The 16,354-nt window shown below is 43.6% G+C and overlaps 2 protein-coding genes across 3 annotated transcripts; both read left to right on the plus strand.

Annotated features, from left to right (window-relative positions):
- The first annotated feature begins 1,552 nt into the window (after positions 1 to 1,552).
- On the plus strand, positions 1,553 to 2,494 carry LOC125371777. Its single transcript, XM_048380500.1, has one exon. It carries the CDS (start codon positions 1,553 to 1,555, stop codon positions 2,492 to 2,494), a length of 942 nt encoding a protein of 313 aa, XP_048236457.1.
- Positions 2,495 to 4,093: 1,599 nt separating this feature from the next.
- Positions 4,094 to 12,818, plus strand: LOC124128682. 2 transcript variants are annotated; one of them, XM_046492119.2, is made up of 4 exons: positions 4,094 to 4,421; positions 8,501 to 8,644; positions 10,577 to 10,718; positions 12,030 to 12,818. In XM_046492119.2, exons 2-4 carry the CDS (start codon positions 8,515 to 8,517, stop codon positions 12,715 to 12,717), a joined length of 960 nt encoding a protein of 319 aa, XP_046348075.2. In that variant the 5' UTR covers positions 4,094 to 4,421; positions 8,501 to 8,514; the 3' UTR covers positions 12,718 to 12,818. The 2 variants fall into 2 exon arrangements, with proteins under 2 accessions (XP_046348075.2, XP_046348076.2); XM_046492120.2 differs by having other exon boundaries at positions 4,094 to 4,416; positions 8,498 to 8,644.
- The last annotated feature ends 3,536 nt before the right edge of the window (positions 12,819 to 16,354 follow it).

Genomic DNA, 16,354 nt, shown 5'->3' on the forward strand with positions numbered 1-16,354 from the left:
ATAAACACGTGCTCATGATACAGTCGAAATTCTACAATCGACTCTGCTTTATGCAGTGTTTTCTATTGGATATGGAAAGGGTTTTGTCGCTTTATTTTTATGAATATGGAAGGGGTTTTGTTGCTTATGTTTTATATGGCGACAAACAATTATAACCATTATAATATATTAAGTAAATAAGTAAACAAGCTTTGTGTAGTATAACACACATAATTTTTGTTACTCACTCACACAACCCCTTTACTATGAAAGTGACAAACCCTTTCCAAAATCATGTCAAAAATGAGTCCATTGTCTGATTCCGACTATGCCTTGAGCATGTGTTTATGAAGCATAATCAAATTGTGAGGATACCAAGTGTTCGTGAAAAAGTGAGCGTGCACCGGTCACAAACACAAACATGGGCAAATCAATTGATCACGGAAAAATATCAGGCACCAATAGTTAGTTCACAGGCTGTTTATTCAATCATAAACACGAAACACAATGTAGACAACGAAACGAAATAAGTGACGTTCAGTGCAGTAATCTAATTTTATCAATTTATATAGCGCTGAAGTTTCAGAGTACCTGTTCACAGGCGCTTTTAGTTCCCCGACCAGTGAATCCGTTTGTATTACCACCTCAGTGGTCTAGTGGTAGAGCGTTCGCCCGGAGAGCGCAAGCTCCGGGGATCGATCCCCGGCCTTGTCATATCGAATATACGTTCAAAGATGGTACTTGTTGTTACCCTGTCTGGGGCTCGGCATTAAGGGGCAAAAACAAGGACTGGTCTGTTCGAAGTCAGTATACTGTGTCTGAGTGGGATATTCATGTTAAACTGCGACATGGTATATCAGGGTGCTACCTGTATAAAATCGGCATTTGTATATAAGTGCAATAATCTTGGACGCGACGTTACATCTCACATCCAGTTATCGTTCTCAACTCCCTGGGGAGTATGCACACCTGTGCAGTCAGTCGGGTGCTAGACATTTGCACTCAAATCACCATCTTTTGCTTGCGTGGACGCCTCGCCATCAACACCGTCACCACGTGCATAAAGTGTCAAACGTGCTCCTGTATAGCAAATTGCAACACTGAACTTTCTTCACTACATATCATCAACTTACAGGTAGTCTAAAGACCCGCTATTTATGGTGGGAACCGCTGGTCATGGGGTAGGACGATAGGGTAGTCTGTCGCCACCATACCTTTCGTTGTAGGTTTCATGGCATACACTTGTACTACTCCTAGCGTCCTTCCAGCTTTTCCTTATCACTTTTTAAGGACTTGTAACTCATCACTTTGAACAGTATTTTAGTTACATCACGACGTGTCAGATTAATGTGGGAGAAAAGCCCGAGTTTACTTACACGCCACGTTTCCCCCTTGTCTGACAACCCTTAAGACTGGTATTTTGCTGTCAACCCAAGGAACATTGCCACGGCGCAGGGGTACCTCTTACCGAAGGTAGCCATGACAGCCAGTGTCCGGCACTGATGAATTCACTTGGATTTGTAATATATACTACACAAATTAGATATTCGGGGGGTGAGGGGAGGGGGCTAGTATGTTTACAGCTAGTCTAAAGCATAATTACTTTTTTTCTCGACGGGCCGAGACCAAAAAGTTGTCAATATTGAAGCAGAAAACTGACATTGTGCTGTTGCTGTATATTTTAGAGCTCTACCCAAATACGATTGCAAACATCTCGGACAAGCTAATGCTCGAGATCACGCCCTCTGGTCCCACCTTTAGCATCTGGGGGGCCATCTACGTGTGGCAGGCTATCTGGACTATCTACGCCCTCGTCAACATCTGCCGCCGTGCCCCCGACGGCTACGTCTACAACAGCCCCGCCCTGCTCACATCGACCTTCTTCAGCCTCTCCATCCTCAACTGGTTTATCGTCATTTCTTGGACCTTCCTGTGGTGCTGGGAGCTAGTATGGGCGTCGTTTGTGTTTCTGGCTCTCGCCGCTATTTCCATATACACACTCATTGGTCTTTCTTGCAAAGCCCTGGCTGAGCACTCCGAGACACTCATCAAACAAGAGCGGAAAAAGGAGATCTGGCTCATCCGGGCATTTGTTCAAAACGGACTGGCGTTTTACGGAGCCTGGTGCACCATTGCTACTCTCCTGAACGTGGCCACTGCCCTGACCTACGGCGAACACCCCAGATTTGACCAGAGCACGTCCAGCACAATCGCATTAAGTATCCTGGCCGTGGAGCTTGTGGTATTCTCCATCTCAGACTGGACCGTATTGGACAGGTATACGAGGTATATATTCAGCGAGTACATCGTCGTGATTATCGCCCTTTCCGGGAGTATCATTAACAACTGGAATCCCGAGAAGCGGAACTCGATCTTCACTGCTGTATTGCTGGGTATGGCGGTGTTTTGTTTAGTCGTGAAGATGATCGTGATGTTGTGGCGTCACTTCCGGGACACAGGCAGACAGAAAGTGTTCATTCCAACGACAGAGTCAACGCAAGGCGGAACAGCGTGAAGTCACCAAGTTAAAACACACATGATGACAATATCTGAATATCTCCCTTTACCTCAAAACGGGCATTATCCCTTATGAGCGAGTACATCACCATGGACTTTGTTTTTTGTGCACTTCTAGGATTGATACAATCCCCGGCTGGTTAACCTTCTATGTTATAGTGAGGTTGCTATGGTGACCCATTGGACAATGATGCTCACCCTGTTGGACACTGGTGTGTTCCTGCACCGCCATTCCAGCCTCATTCACACTTCAAAAGACATTACTGCAATTACTGACTTTGTAATACTTGACTCAACACTCATCCATCCTGTAATGTGTGCCTGTAACTTGCCTGTGTTATGTGTTTTTCATGGTATTATTTTTTTTTCATTTTAATGTAAATATTACGTCAGCGTATATCACCTACCTTTGATAGAAATAAAGGTCTTATTTTTCCAAATGTTTCACAATTTGCGTTGTGGTGTTCTTCGTGGTAAACCCGTACTGCTTCCCTCCACTTGCGAGCCGCTACGGCCGATTACACATCACGGTTGTATATCAATTCGTACCAGATATAATCCGATTATAGATCTTTATGTAAGAACACACATCCTTCCGTTGCATTTAATTTGTACTAAAATCTCGAAAGCAAAAGGAAGGAAATGGCAACATACAGTTTAGTCTTACAAAGGGCCGTGTTCTGCATCGCTCCAGTGAATGCGATCAACCCAATTCCACCCAGAACAGATATTGTATTCAACTGCTACGACTGTGAGCTTAATGTCCTAGTTACATTATTGTCATATTGCAGGGTAACTTATTGTTAAACAATGTTACAATTGTAGTATATAAGTTACATTTACTGGAAGTTTACGGCATTGTGTTTGGACAATAATTAGTTGTCAGGAATGTAGCACTACGTAATCAGCGTTGTGGAAGTTGCTATATTTAGATGGTTGTGTGGTCAAGAGTGATCTAGAATCTTCTGTAATGTTCCAGTGCCTCTAGACTGGTCTGGCACTTTGTGAAAATTTCCAGATTGGATTTTTGGAAATAAGAGAACAAGAACGTGCTTGACCACTGTTGCTGCTTGGTTAATATTATCATCACTGATATTTTCTATCACCACTGCTATCATATTTAATATTGCTATTGTGCTTGTACTGCCATTGAATTGTGTACTGTCTTTCAATTGTGTATAGTAGTTTTGTTCACGATGGCTGTCCATTATTACATGAACATAACATTGTTGCACTGTAGCAAGTACATTGTGTACGCCAGACAGTATATTGTGAATGACACAAACACTAACAAGGATCTCTCCGACAGTTTGCATGGGCGACAAACATGGCTATGTGTTGGATGGTGTTCACATTTGATGTTGATAAAAGAATATTAAAATTATGAACAGAGGGTTGCGCAACATAATTATTAGGTATACATATTTTACGAAGAGAATCATACTAATAAAAAAATAATGATCATCTTCTACATGATTATTTTACTATTGATACACAACCCTTTTTCCCGTGAACGAAATCTTTCTTGTGCAAATGTATATTTAGAAAGAGTTATACATTTTAAATAGAGCGTAAACACCAATTGAAATTGGCGAGGTTTAACGCTGCAGATATAGCTGAAAGGTCAGAAGTCTTCCCTTCGGCAAGTATCCTCTCCCTGGCAGACCCACGGGTGTGTATGTATGTTACAGCGGAGCATACTCCAAGACAACTGGCATCCGGTTTACTACACTCTGGAAATCATTGCTGGATTGAGAATATTCACAGTACACAACCATACCATATTCATACGAAATGTCCACTAAAACCGGTCGCAAAACAGCTTGTTTGATTCTTCAGTCGTAAGCTGTAATCCCCACCTCAAAGCGAATGTTAGACAGTCCATCTGCCACCTGCTTCTCATCGTCTGCGGCCAGCAAACACAGGTAAGTTCCCAGTAGCCTGGTTCCCTGTCACGTATTGAAATAACCACAAACACAAATTTAGTTTTTAAAGATTTATTACATCCCTTAAGTTACGTTTAAACCCCAATAACAACACTTAAATGCAAACTAATTCTAAATTAACTAACACAACTAACTAAACTAGCTTAGTGGGAAAGCGCCGGGCTAGCAACCGCCAGATGCTGAGATCAATCATATCCCGCTGGTGGCCGGGTTGTTATTCAGCCTGGGCAAGTGACTTAGTTCAAATGTGCCTCTGTTCCCCCAGCAGGGAATGGGTACCCGATATGTGAGGTGGATGTAGAAACCTTCTGGCGATCCTGGCCAGCATGGGCTGATTTGTTTTCATGTGCAAGCAATAGCTGCAGATATTCACTCGTTCGGGATAATAACTTTCCTCACTTTATACACGATCCGTGAAGATTCCGGGGTAGAATAGGTCTTCAAAAACCCATACTTGCCGTAAAAGGCGACTAACGGGATCGGATGGTCAGGCTCGCTGACTTGGTTGATACATGTCATCGATCCCAATTGCGTGGATCGATGTTCATGATATCAATCACAGGATTGTCTGGTCCAGACTCGATTATTTACTGACCTCCGTCATATAGCTGGAATATTTCTGAGTGCGGCGTTAAACAACAAACCAACCAACCACTTTATACACTGTGTACAATTGAAAAAACATTGAGTAGAAATAGTCTTGCTCGGTGAGGAAAGTAATTATGGAGAAATGGGAGGAGAAAGAGAAGGAGGGTCGTAAGCAGGGCGAATATAAGATTTAAACTATTAATCAGTTGATCCTTGGGACCACTGTCCTGGTCACCTCTTCGTATGAGTCCACATTTGGAATAGTATATCAGTATATAGTATATTCCTGATGATAGTGATCCGGATGGCGGACTCGTTCCACCTTTCACATATACCCGTACTCTAATGTATTTCGTTTTAACTTACTTACTTACTTACTTTGGAGATTTAACGTGCGCTTTCCGACTGATGCGTATTTCGCACACGGGCCCGGCCAGGCCATTTAATGTGTTTCCGAAAGGGGCGAAAGTGGTGTGTGCAATCCAATAGGGGGCTTTAGGGGTTGCTTATATAGAATTTGGGAATTTTGAGATTTGGAATAGATGTCGATGGGATTGGGGAGGAGAACTAAGGGAGCTGGGTATGGTGGATGTTTGTTTGTTTATGTATTTTTGATTTGGTAGATTATAGTGTTTTTAGATGCGTTATATTAGTTCCGTTTTGATTAAGAATACGCCTAAGGCCTTGAAGTTTTCTAGTTTATTTTGTGGGTTTAGTATTGCTTCTAGAGTGAGAACCTTGTTTAGATTGAGGGTGGTTTGTAATGCGGTTCGATGTGTTAGGTAGTGTGTGCAGTTTTAAACGTTGAAGTCACATCTGTACCACCCGACATCTCGCGTTCACAAAGAATCGGAATCCCGGGCTATTGTTTGTACTTGATGTTTACACCGATAAACAATGACAACAATATAAACAATGTGGGTGTTTGTTCAAGAGGTGCTAATTAAGGAGATTACTGTGAGGGGTCCAACTCCACGAAGACAAGCTTTAGTTACTGTTGTTATTATACACAATTGTTTGGGAAACAATGAACTTACTGAAAAGGAAGTAAAGCGATTAAATACGACAAAGTGGGGCCAACCCAAATAACAAGGCACACACAAAAACGTAACTTAGGAATACCTGAACAAAAGAGTCTTAACGTCATTGTCTAATGACACTGTGTTGTTGTTCTGAAGACTCGCATACACAAACCACTAATTGACCTGGCGGGCCCGTGTGAGAAATACGCATAAAGTCGGGAAAACACCATCTCTCTCTAGCACTGGTCCATGACACCATACAAGCAGACACAGGTGACTAGTTACACAGTTTGGTTTGACGACCCGTGAAGATCCGGGGTAGAATTGGTGTTCAGCACCCCATGCTTGGCATAAGAGGTAATATTCTTGTCGTAAGCGACGACCAACGGGGCCGAGTGGTCAGACTCGCTGACTTGGTTGTTGCATGTAATTGTATCGCAGTTGCGTGGATCGATGCTAATGATGTCATTCACTGGATTGTCTGGTTCAGACTAGACGGGGGCGGTCGGGTAGTCTAGTGGTTAAAGCGTTCGCTCGTCACGCCGAAGACCCGGGTTCGAATCCCGACATGGGTACAATGTGTGAAGCCCATTTCTGGTGTCCCCCGCCGTGATATTGCTGGAATATTGCTAAAACCGGCGTAAAACCATACTCACTCACTCACTCAGACTAGACGATGTACAGACCGCCGACATATAGCTGCAATACTGCGGAGTGTGGCGTTCAACAACAAACAAACAAATATACCTGGTGCTGACGTTTTATATTTCATGATTATGGAAAAAAAAGATTTTTGTTACTAAGTTATTTGTTCGGTTACTGCTTTAGGATGTTGTTTTCATTAATAGAGAGAGCCAAACACAGTGTTCAGGACATCCAGACAATCATTATTGTTATCGTTGTTGTTATTAATAAACCCGAGTAATTTTGCCATAAAGCACCATGTAAATATACTGAGTCAAATTAAAAACTTCACATTTTAAAAAGTAATCCCTTATATGATATACAATGGACAAATGTATCAGAGAAGGTAATTTTTAATCATTAATGTCCAAAGAAGGATTTTAATTAACGGTGGTAACCATAATTTGTTCCACGCACCTACGGTATTCGGTAATAACATCAACAGTTTAAATCATTAGTCCCAAGCACGAGAATCTGATGGCACACAAGTTCAGTAGCGTGTATGGCCACCATGTGCGTTGACAACTGCCACACAACGCCTCCGCATGGACCTTGTGATGCTTTTGAACACATGATTGGGAAGACACGCCATCGTTGCTGCAAAATGGTGTCAAGATCTTGCAAATTCTGTGGTTGGTTCTGGAGAGTACGCAGACTTCTGCCAAGAGCATCCCAGACGTGTTCGATGGGATTGAGGTCGGGAGACCTTGACGGCCAGTCCATGACGTTGACTCCCGCATTTTGAAGGAAATTCCTCGTCAAAATTGCTGTGTGGGGTCTGGCATTGTCGTGTTGGAAGATCGAACCGGGTCCATGTACTGCCATAAAAGGCAGAAGTTCTGGTGCCAGTACCTGGTCGCGGTAAGCAGCAGCGTTGAGGTTGCCACGGATGACAAGAAGCCTGGAACGTGCATTGCCACAGAAAGCACCCCACACCATTATGCTTCCGCCTTCGTCTGTGTAATTGAGTCAGAATCGGCCCGCAGTATGGCCGTCGTGCTTGAAGGTGAACAGTTCTCAGACGGTTTCGAACAGTTTGCGCACTCAGTCTACCCCTAAACAGTTCATTTCTGGTTGATGTAGCCGTCAAAAATCGGTTACGGGGGTGGCGTAAGACAATCTGACGATCCTCTGCATGTGACGTCACACGTGGTCGACCTGGCCGAGGGCGATCAGCGTTGGTACCCGTTTGCTGTAGACGCGTCTGTAAATCATAAACAGTCCGTCGACAGCCCATCGTCCTTGCGACTTCAGCTACGGACGTTCCCGTCTGCAACATGCCGATGGCACGTTCACGTTGCACATTTGAGAGGCGTGGCATGACAAATGGCCGTAAAGACTTTTGTTTTCTTGTGTTTTTCTTTTTTTGTTAATGACCGCTAACAAGTGTGGCTGAAAACACGTGCGGTATTATGGCCACGTGACCAGTTGCACGTGAAAAAACACCTTTGCCACTATAGTGCTGTGCACATGATTTTGATCGATTCACCTGCACAAAAACGGGTGTTATCTGAAGACAATACGTGGCCATTACTGTTTAAATACACAATAAGGGTCCACAATGATCACTGGTCAAAATGTTAAAATTTTAGGATTGTGAAGTTTTTAATTTGGTTCAGTATACATCATGCTTTAAAATAATATAACATAAATCTTTCCTCCGTCAGATTTCAAATCGAGAGCTTTCCTTTCAAACGTGTCAGTATTGGTAGCATAATATATGATTCTAAGACAATGATATGATATGTTTCTGTTATCTTCCAGGGTATCCAATTACCATGGTTACCGAGACGCGTGGACACTCTCCTGTTCTTATCATGAGCTTGCTGCTCAACTGGACAATGCTTATCCTCAACTTGTTGATTTTCTCCCTTGGACGGACGCCACAGCTGGTGGGTGGCTCCTATAGTAAGTAAACACTCCCACCTGTCTGGGTTGACAGCGACAAGAAGAGGGAAACACTCCCACCTGTCTGGGTTGACAGCACCTATAATAGATAAACACTCCCACCTGTCTGGGTTGACAGCGACAACAAGAGGGAAACACTCCCACCTGTCTGGGTTAACAGGCCTGTAGTAAGTAAACACTCCCACCTGTCTGGGTTGACAGCACCTATAATAGATAAACACTCCCACCTGTCTGGGTTGACAGCGACAAGAAGAGGGAAACACTCCCACCTGTCTGGGTTAACAGGCCTGTAGTAAGTAAACACTCCCACCTGTCTGGGTTGACAGAGCCTGTAGTAAGTAAACACTCCCACCTGTCTCGGTTGACAACGCCAACAATAAGTAAACACTCCCACTTGTCTGGGTTGACAGAGCCTGTAGTAAGTAAAAACTCCCACCTGTGCGGGTTGACAGAGCCTGTAGCAAGTAAACACTCCCACCTGTCTGGATTGACAGCGCCTGTAGTAAGTAAACTCGCACACCTGTCTGGGTTGACAGCTCCTGTAGTAAGTAAACACTCCCACATGTCTTGGTTGACAGCGCCTGTAGTAAGTAAACACTCCCACCTGTCTCGGTTGACAACGCCAACAATAAGTAAACACTCCCACTTGTCTGGGTTGACAGAGCCTGTAGTAAGTAAAAACTCCCACCTGTGCGGGTTGACAGAGCCTGTAGCAAGTAAACACTCCCACCTGTCTGGGTTGACAGCGCCTGTAGTAAGTAAACTCTCACACCTGTCTGGGTTGACAGCTCCTGTAGTAAGTAAACACTCCCACATGTCATGGTTGACAGCGCCTGTAGTAAGTAAACACTCCCACCTGACTTGGTTGACAGAGCCTGTAGTATGTAAACACTCCCACCTGTCTGGGTTTACAGCACCTGTAGTAAGTAAACACTCCCACCTGTCTAGGTTGACAGCACCTATAATAGATAAACACTCCCACCTGTCTGGGTTGACAGAGCCTGTAGTAAGTAAACACTCCCACCTGTCTGGGTTGACAGAGCCTGTAGTAAGTAAACACTCCCACCTGTCTTGGTTGGCAACGCCTGCAGTAAGTAAACACTCCCACCTGTCTGGGTTGACAGAGCCTGTTGTAAGTAAACACTCCCACCTGACTTGGTTGACAGAGCCTGTAGTATGTAAACACTCCCACCTGTCTGGGTTTACAGCACCTGTAGTAAGTAAACACTCCCACCTGTCTGGGTTGACAGAGCCTGTAGTAAGTAAATACTCCCACATGTCTTGGTTAACATCGCCTGTAGTTAATAAACACTCCAACCTGTCTGGGTTGACAGAGCCTGTAGTTAATAAACACTCCCACCATTTCAGGTATACATCGCAAGTAGCGCCTTGTAAGCCCATCTGCATGGGTGGGTGATGCTTGTAAGATGTGAACACACATGGGAATCCCACCTTTATGGGTGTTAAATGCTTTTCTAGATGAACAACCACTGTGAATCCCATATTGCCTTCAGCAATGTTCAGCCTTCAGCAATGTTCACAGTCCTATCGCTTCATACAGTGTACCCATGTGGCGAATCGAACCCGGGACTTCGGTAAGAAGATCCGGGATAGAATAGATCTTCAACAACCCATGCTTGTCGTAAGAGGCGGCTAACGGGTATCCTGTGGTCAGGCTCGCTGATTCGGTTGATGCATGTCATTGTTTCCCAAATGCTTGGATCGATGCTCATGATGTCAATCACTTGATTGTCTATTCCAGACTCGATTATTTACAAACCACCATCATATAGCTGGAATATTACAAACAACACAATTCGGTATGATAAAGAATGCTTCAACCACTAGGTTAGGTTTTCATTTGTAGAGCCAAAATGTACCTCCTGTTTATTCACACATGACGATCTAATCTTGTGTGATGTTCCATAACAGAACTACTGATCTACGACATCAAAGACATATCTGACAAGTATGCTGTAGAGATTACTCCGGCCAGTCCGATGCTCGCTATCTGGTGGGTCATCTTTGTGTGGCAGGGACTGTGGATGGTGTTCGCCCTCATCAACATCTGCAGGTACGTCATCCCACGCGCTCCCAGAAATACACGCCCCATGACAGGATCCGCTGATAGGGGGTTCGAATCCAAATCTGTCCCAATTCAAAATTTGACAGTACCATACCCGTACTCGGGGGTTTCACCAAGGTGGTAAATGTCTGAGACCTTCACCATATTGGACCGTTTTCCTACATTAAGATTAAGTAATATTACTTAAATAATACAGTGATATTACTTAATATTACTTAAATAATGCTTGACAGATTTAAACTCACTCGCTCAGCAATACAGCGTAAATGTGCTACAAGCTGCCCTCTGCAATATACACCGTGTTAATGGAGGCACTATTGTTACGAGGCGATTTCCAAATTGAAACAGGAAAAGCCAGATTCGGTTCGTACAGAACTAAATTGTGAAATCAGTAAAGGATCACACAAGATCAATGAGAATCAGCACGTGATATTAAAACACAGGTTTAGGGTGACAATACAAAGGCAATACAATGGGTCCATTAAGTATAAGGGGCGGTCGGGTAGCCTAGTGGTTAAAGCGTTCGCTCGTCACGCCGAAGACCCGGGTTCGATTCCCGACATGGGTACAATGTGTGAAGCCCATTTCTGGTGTCCCCCGCCGTGATATTGCTGGAATATTGCTAATGGCGGCGTAAAACCATACTCACTCACTCACTCACATTAAGTATAATTACGAATGTTCCTGGGTTTTTTCTGTGGAATGTCTTGAACCTGACTCTTGAGTCCCAAATAGTGTTGGAAGCTTGCAGGAATTCGAGGTTTTCTTATGAGTATCAAATCTGCACTTGAAAAGTACTTGACTCAAGTCGGGTCGAAAAAGACCTGGGTTCAGTGTCATGTAGCTCCTATCGGTACAGCCAGTCTTCTAGAACCACCTTAAACAAACCAGCAACAATCGCCACACCACACTATGCATTCATGGTCAGCAGTAAAGCTGATAATAAACCTGGCACAGCAGAGTGCTGTGCAAAGACTCGGTTGTGGATGGACTGTATTATAGCCGTGGTGTTGGCTCTTTTAATAGCTACGAAGACACAACAACAGTCTATGTACGATAACCTGGCCACATCTGGCCCCGGCAACACCTATTTTTCTTTTTTCTCATAACAATGATCGTCTAATGTATTTAAAATTCATATTATCTGTTTCGCCTGAATACGTCGCTCACTCACTCATAGCGGAAAACGCTTATACGAATATATTAATAACTTTCAATGAACATAAAATAATACATCAGTAAGTTGTTTGGCGCATCTACTCATGCACTGGAAATGAAACCGAATCTTTATTTTTTCAGGAAATCCCGCCACGGCCCAGTGTACGTCAGCCCGGTATTACTGAGTCCTACGTTATTCCTGACCTCCGCCCTCAACTGGGGCGTGGTCCTTGGGTGGAGCCTCCTGTTTGACCGGGAGTACCTATGGTTGGCCTTCGCGTTCCTGCTCCTCACATGCCTGTCCACGTACATCTGCCTGGGTCTGTCCTACCGGGACATGGCCGCCCACAGACCCACCCTCGTCAAAGAAGGCAGGAGGGTGGATGTCTGGCTGGTGCGGGTGTTAGTCCAGAACGGCCTTGCCATGTATGCAGCTTGGTGTACTTTTGCCACGTTGCTTAACCTTGCAGCAGCACTCGCCTATGCAAGAGACTTCGGAATCTCACCAAGAACGAGCTCAACCATTTCGCTTGGCATCCTCGCTGGTGAGCTGGTGTTATTTGCTATCTCTGACTGGACATTTCTTGATAAGTATTCCCGTTACACCGTTTCTCCCTACCTTGTGTTGATAGTGGGGCTCACTGGTAGCGTGGTCCAGAACTGGCAATTAGGGGCAGCTAACTCTATATTCACCGTGGTGTTGCTTGTCGTATCGGTGATCGCATTTTTGGTGAAGATTGGACTAACAATTCTCCGACATATTCGAGAGACCGACAGAAGAAAGGAAGCAGTGACAACGCTTGATGATAACTTTACATTTCGCTTCTGAACGTCAACAAGCTGTGGTACATTTTCATAACAATTGTCAATACGTGTTCATTTTACCTGTTTTTGTACGCTTTTGTAATAAAGCACATGATTGATTTTCCACCACTGTCCTTATGTCCTCCTGTAGTATCAAGATCTTAAATCGTTTTTGACTGAGCTCGTTGTTGTGGTAGATAAAAGTTAACTCTTCGTTTACTTGCCTTCAATCGTTGGACCAGATATATGATATTATGTATTGAGAGAGAGTCTATACAATTCTGTCAAGAGCTGAACCTATCTAAAAGTATAGCTCCTCCTTGTAACATGACAATCTGTACCATAACATATTACATAGAGGGTGTCGATACTTTTCAACAGCTGAACGTGTTATATTGAGGATATCGACCCTTGTCAACAGCTTAACGTATTATATAGAGCGTGTCGTTCCGTGTCAATAGCTGAACATGTTATATAGGGGGTGTTTGTCGTTGACAACGACTGGACACGTTATATTGAGGGTGTCCATCCTTGTCAACAGCTGAACATGTTATGTAGGGGGTGTCTGTCGTTGACGACGGCTGAGCAAGTTATATAGAGGGTCGATCCTTGTCAACAGCTGAACACGTTATATGGAGGGTGTCAGTCGATGTCAACAGCTGAATATGTTATATACAGGGTGTCAGTCAATGTCAACAGCTGAACACGTTATATAGAAGGTGTCAGTCGATGTCAACAGCTGAACACGTTATATAGAGGGTGTCAGTCGATGTCAACAGCTGAACACGTTATATAGAGGGTGTCAGTCGATGTCAACAGCTGAACACGTTATATAGAGGGTGTCGGTCGATGTCAACAACTGAACATTATATAGAGGGTGTCGATCCTTGTCAACAGCTGAACATGTTATAGAGGGGGTGTCTGTCATTGTCAACAGCTGAAGACGTTATATAGAGGGTGTCAATCGATGGCAACAGCTGAACACGATATATAGAGGGTGTCAGTAGATATCAACAGCTGAACATTTTATATAGAGGGTGTCAGTTGTCAACAGCTGAACGAGATAACAACACGTCTTCACCTAGCACAACAATAGCGTCGCACTGTCTCTGTCGCCAACCTGTCTCTTTGTGTTAAAAGAGTCGGTGTCAACACAAGTGAATAAATGGTGTGTAAATTACCTATTAAATATTTTCGTAAATTCGCATAATCCTTAAAAGCTATAAAATAATTCATAGCTCCATATCAGAATGATTAGATCTGATTGGTCCACATGATCTTGATAAAATACTGTGTAACCCGCCTTGGAGGGTAAGAAATTTCTTATCGGTGAAATAATTCTTTTATAACCCACCACGAGCAATGCAGACTGCACTGCATTTCTGAGAGACCGAATAAATCCCTTACACCCCGGGGGGCACCGGTGGTCCAGTCGCCTAAGGCGCCGCAATTCGCTGTGCAGAGTTGCGTCCCTTGGGCTAGCCAGAAACCTATGATTGTGGGTTCGAATCCCGGTTCGCCCCGATTATGTTTCTAGGTTTGTCAGCACCATACCCGTGCTCGTGGGTTTCACCGAAGCGGTAAACGTCCGTGACCTGCACCACTTCGGGCTTTCCTCCCACATTAAGCTGACACGCCGTGATATAACTGGAATATTGTTAAAAGCGGCGTTAAACCCAACTCATTCACTCACCTTACACCCCGCTTCAAAGCAAAAAGCGTGTCACGTCACATCGCACAAGTTAACCTCAGCTCAATCGAAATCCGCGGTAGGATAATCCCCGTTTTTACATGGTATAAAACCTAACGAGGGAAGCATAAAACTCCATGTACCCGGAGTGATCTTCCTACAAAGAATTTATATTACCGACAAGATTTAATGTGATATTGTAAAGGAACTAACACAAATTTTAAAACTGAGAGAAAACAGCTGTTCGATTTTACATGGGATTTACCGCGTCCCTCGTTAGGTTTTATACTACTCGCCTCCGGCTCGTGTTATAAATCCTACGCGGGACGCAAAACACCGTACCCATGTACCCCGAGTGATCATGCTACAACTTATAATATATATAATGCTGTGTTACAGAGGGTTACCTATAACAGACTCACATATTTATATTAGTAGATAAACCTTTGGCGAGAAAAAAAATCAGGTAAACATAATAAAACATTATGTATCCTTGTTCAGGGCTGATATTTCATAGAGTCATGTGCCATGTATTGTAAATATCAGCTCGCGGCGGAGCTTGGTGCACGTGCAACCGCGATAGAGAACGCATTCCTCGTGCATCACGCAATGACGACACACCTCGACAAATACATTTTTCAAACATTTTCTACAAGATAATGTTTTGTCAAAGTATAAGAGTTGGGATGTGTTTTAAATAGGGGAATATCCTCGTAACTCACCATTATTTGTAAGGAATGGAGAGCTGCTCGGACATTTCCCTCAACATACAGTCTGTCACGGTGACTATTGTATTTTTTGCCCTGACGAACGCTCTGTTCTGAACTAGCGCAGTTAGGTAACACGGCTCGGTGGTCACGTGATCTCGTATGCCGCTGCTTCTACCCTGTTTGCTTGTTTGTATCCACCTCGCCCAACTTAACCCATGTCCAACCAAGATGTAGGTCAGTGCACTGGGTTATGCAAGATCGGTTTTATAACTCATGTTGAAAGCACGTGCAGTATAATGTGTAAAACTCTTGTCCCAAGTGAATATGTAAAGATAAGCTTTGTTAAAACACAACATACAAATACATGTAAATAGGTATTTAATTTGACGATTTTCGGTTTAGCTGTAAACCAGGTGTTCGCGACAAGGTGAGCATATCCTGCCCAAACGGTGGCACCCGTCACAAACACTTGAAAATCAAGACAAAATAAAGAAATGCATCGGACATCATTTTCGTCACAATTGAGTCAAATTTGGAAATGCCCTTTACATCACTTCCATTAAACGTTTTGAAAGCTTTATTGAGGCCTTAAATGTTATAATCCTGATCCTATAAAGTTTTAGCAAAAGTCATGTGACGTACACGTGTGACGATGTTATATAAGCTGTATTAACCTTGTAACAATGGAGACGTTTAGGGAGTCAAACGCGTCAATCGTTCCTTGAATCGAGACGGGCACAAGACAAATGTTTTCTGACGTTAATATAAATAGTATTACTTCAATTTTGGGACACATACTATTAAGAAATGTACAGACACGAGAACGTTGTGTTGCGTTCGCCATCAAGACACACTTATATTTGGATTTATGATACCCTGATTATTTGCATGAATATTTTTCCTTTCAGTCTCATAGGTCTTGAAACTGTGTTTATTCTACACATGTGAGGACACATGTCCTTATATCACCAAGTGACCTGATGTCGTGACCCCGTTTCTCCAAAAGTAAATACAACATCAAGACTGTTGCTGGCCCGGGCAGTGGGCGTAACCTGGTGCGTTTGGGCGATCTGCACACACACACACACACAGAACAACGCAAGAACAGGGCAAGCGACGACGCCTAGTGATAACAAAACACCCTCTTTCAATAATAATGACGTGTAAGTATTGAATTAATGGTGCATATTCTTGTTTGTTGTGCTAGTGTCTGTTCATGTCGGACAAAACATGAAGTGAGATTCAAAGACGTCTGATGAAAC

The sequence above is a fragment of the Haliotis rufescens genome, unplaced genomic scaffold (assembly GCF_023055435.1).
Source record: "Haliotis rufescens isolate VD_foot unplaced genomic scaffold, xgHalRufe1.0.p SCAF_31, whole genome shotgun sequence".
NCBI lineage: Eukaryota > Metazoa > Mollusca > Gastropoda > Lepetellida > Haliotidae > Haliotis > Haliotis rufescens.

What these genes read in the sequence shown, in the direction of transcription:
- LOC124128682 (XM_046492119.2), top strand. Translation starts at nt 8,515, where the DNA reads ATGGTTACCGAGACGCGTGGACACTCTCCTGTTCTTATCATGAGCTTG. An exon ending in GCTGGTGGGTGGCTCCTATA is followed by an intron (nt 8,645 to 10,576) that starts GTAAGTAAACAC and finishes GTTCCATAACAG; the next exon opens with AACTACTGATCTACGACATC. An exon ending in GCCCTCATCAACATCTGCAG is followed by an intron (nt 10,719 to 12,029) that starts GTACGTCATCCC and finishes TTATTTTTTCAG; the next exon opens with GAAATCCCGCCACGGCCCAG.
- LOC125371777 (XM_048380500.1), top strand. Translation starts at nt 1,553, where the DNA reads ATGTTTACAGCTAGTCTAAAGCATAATTACTTTTTTTCTCGACGGGCC.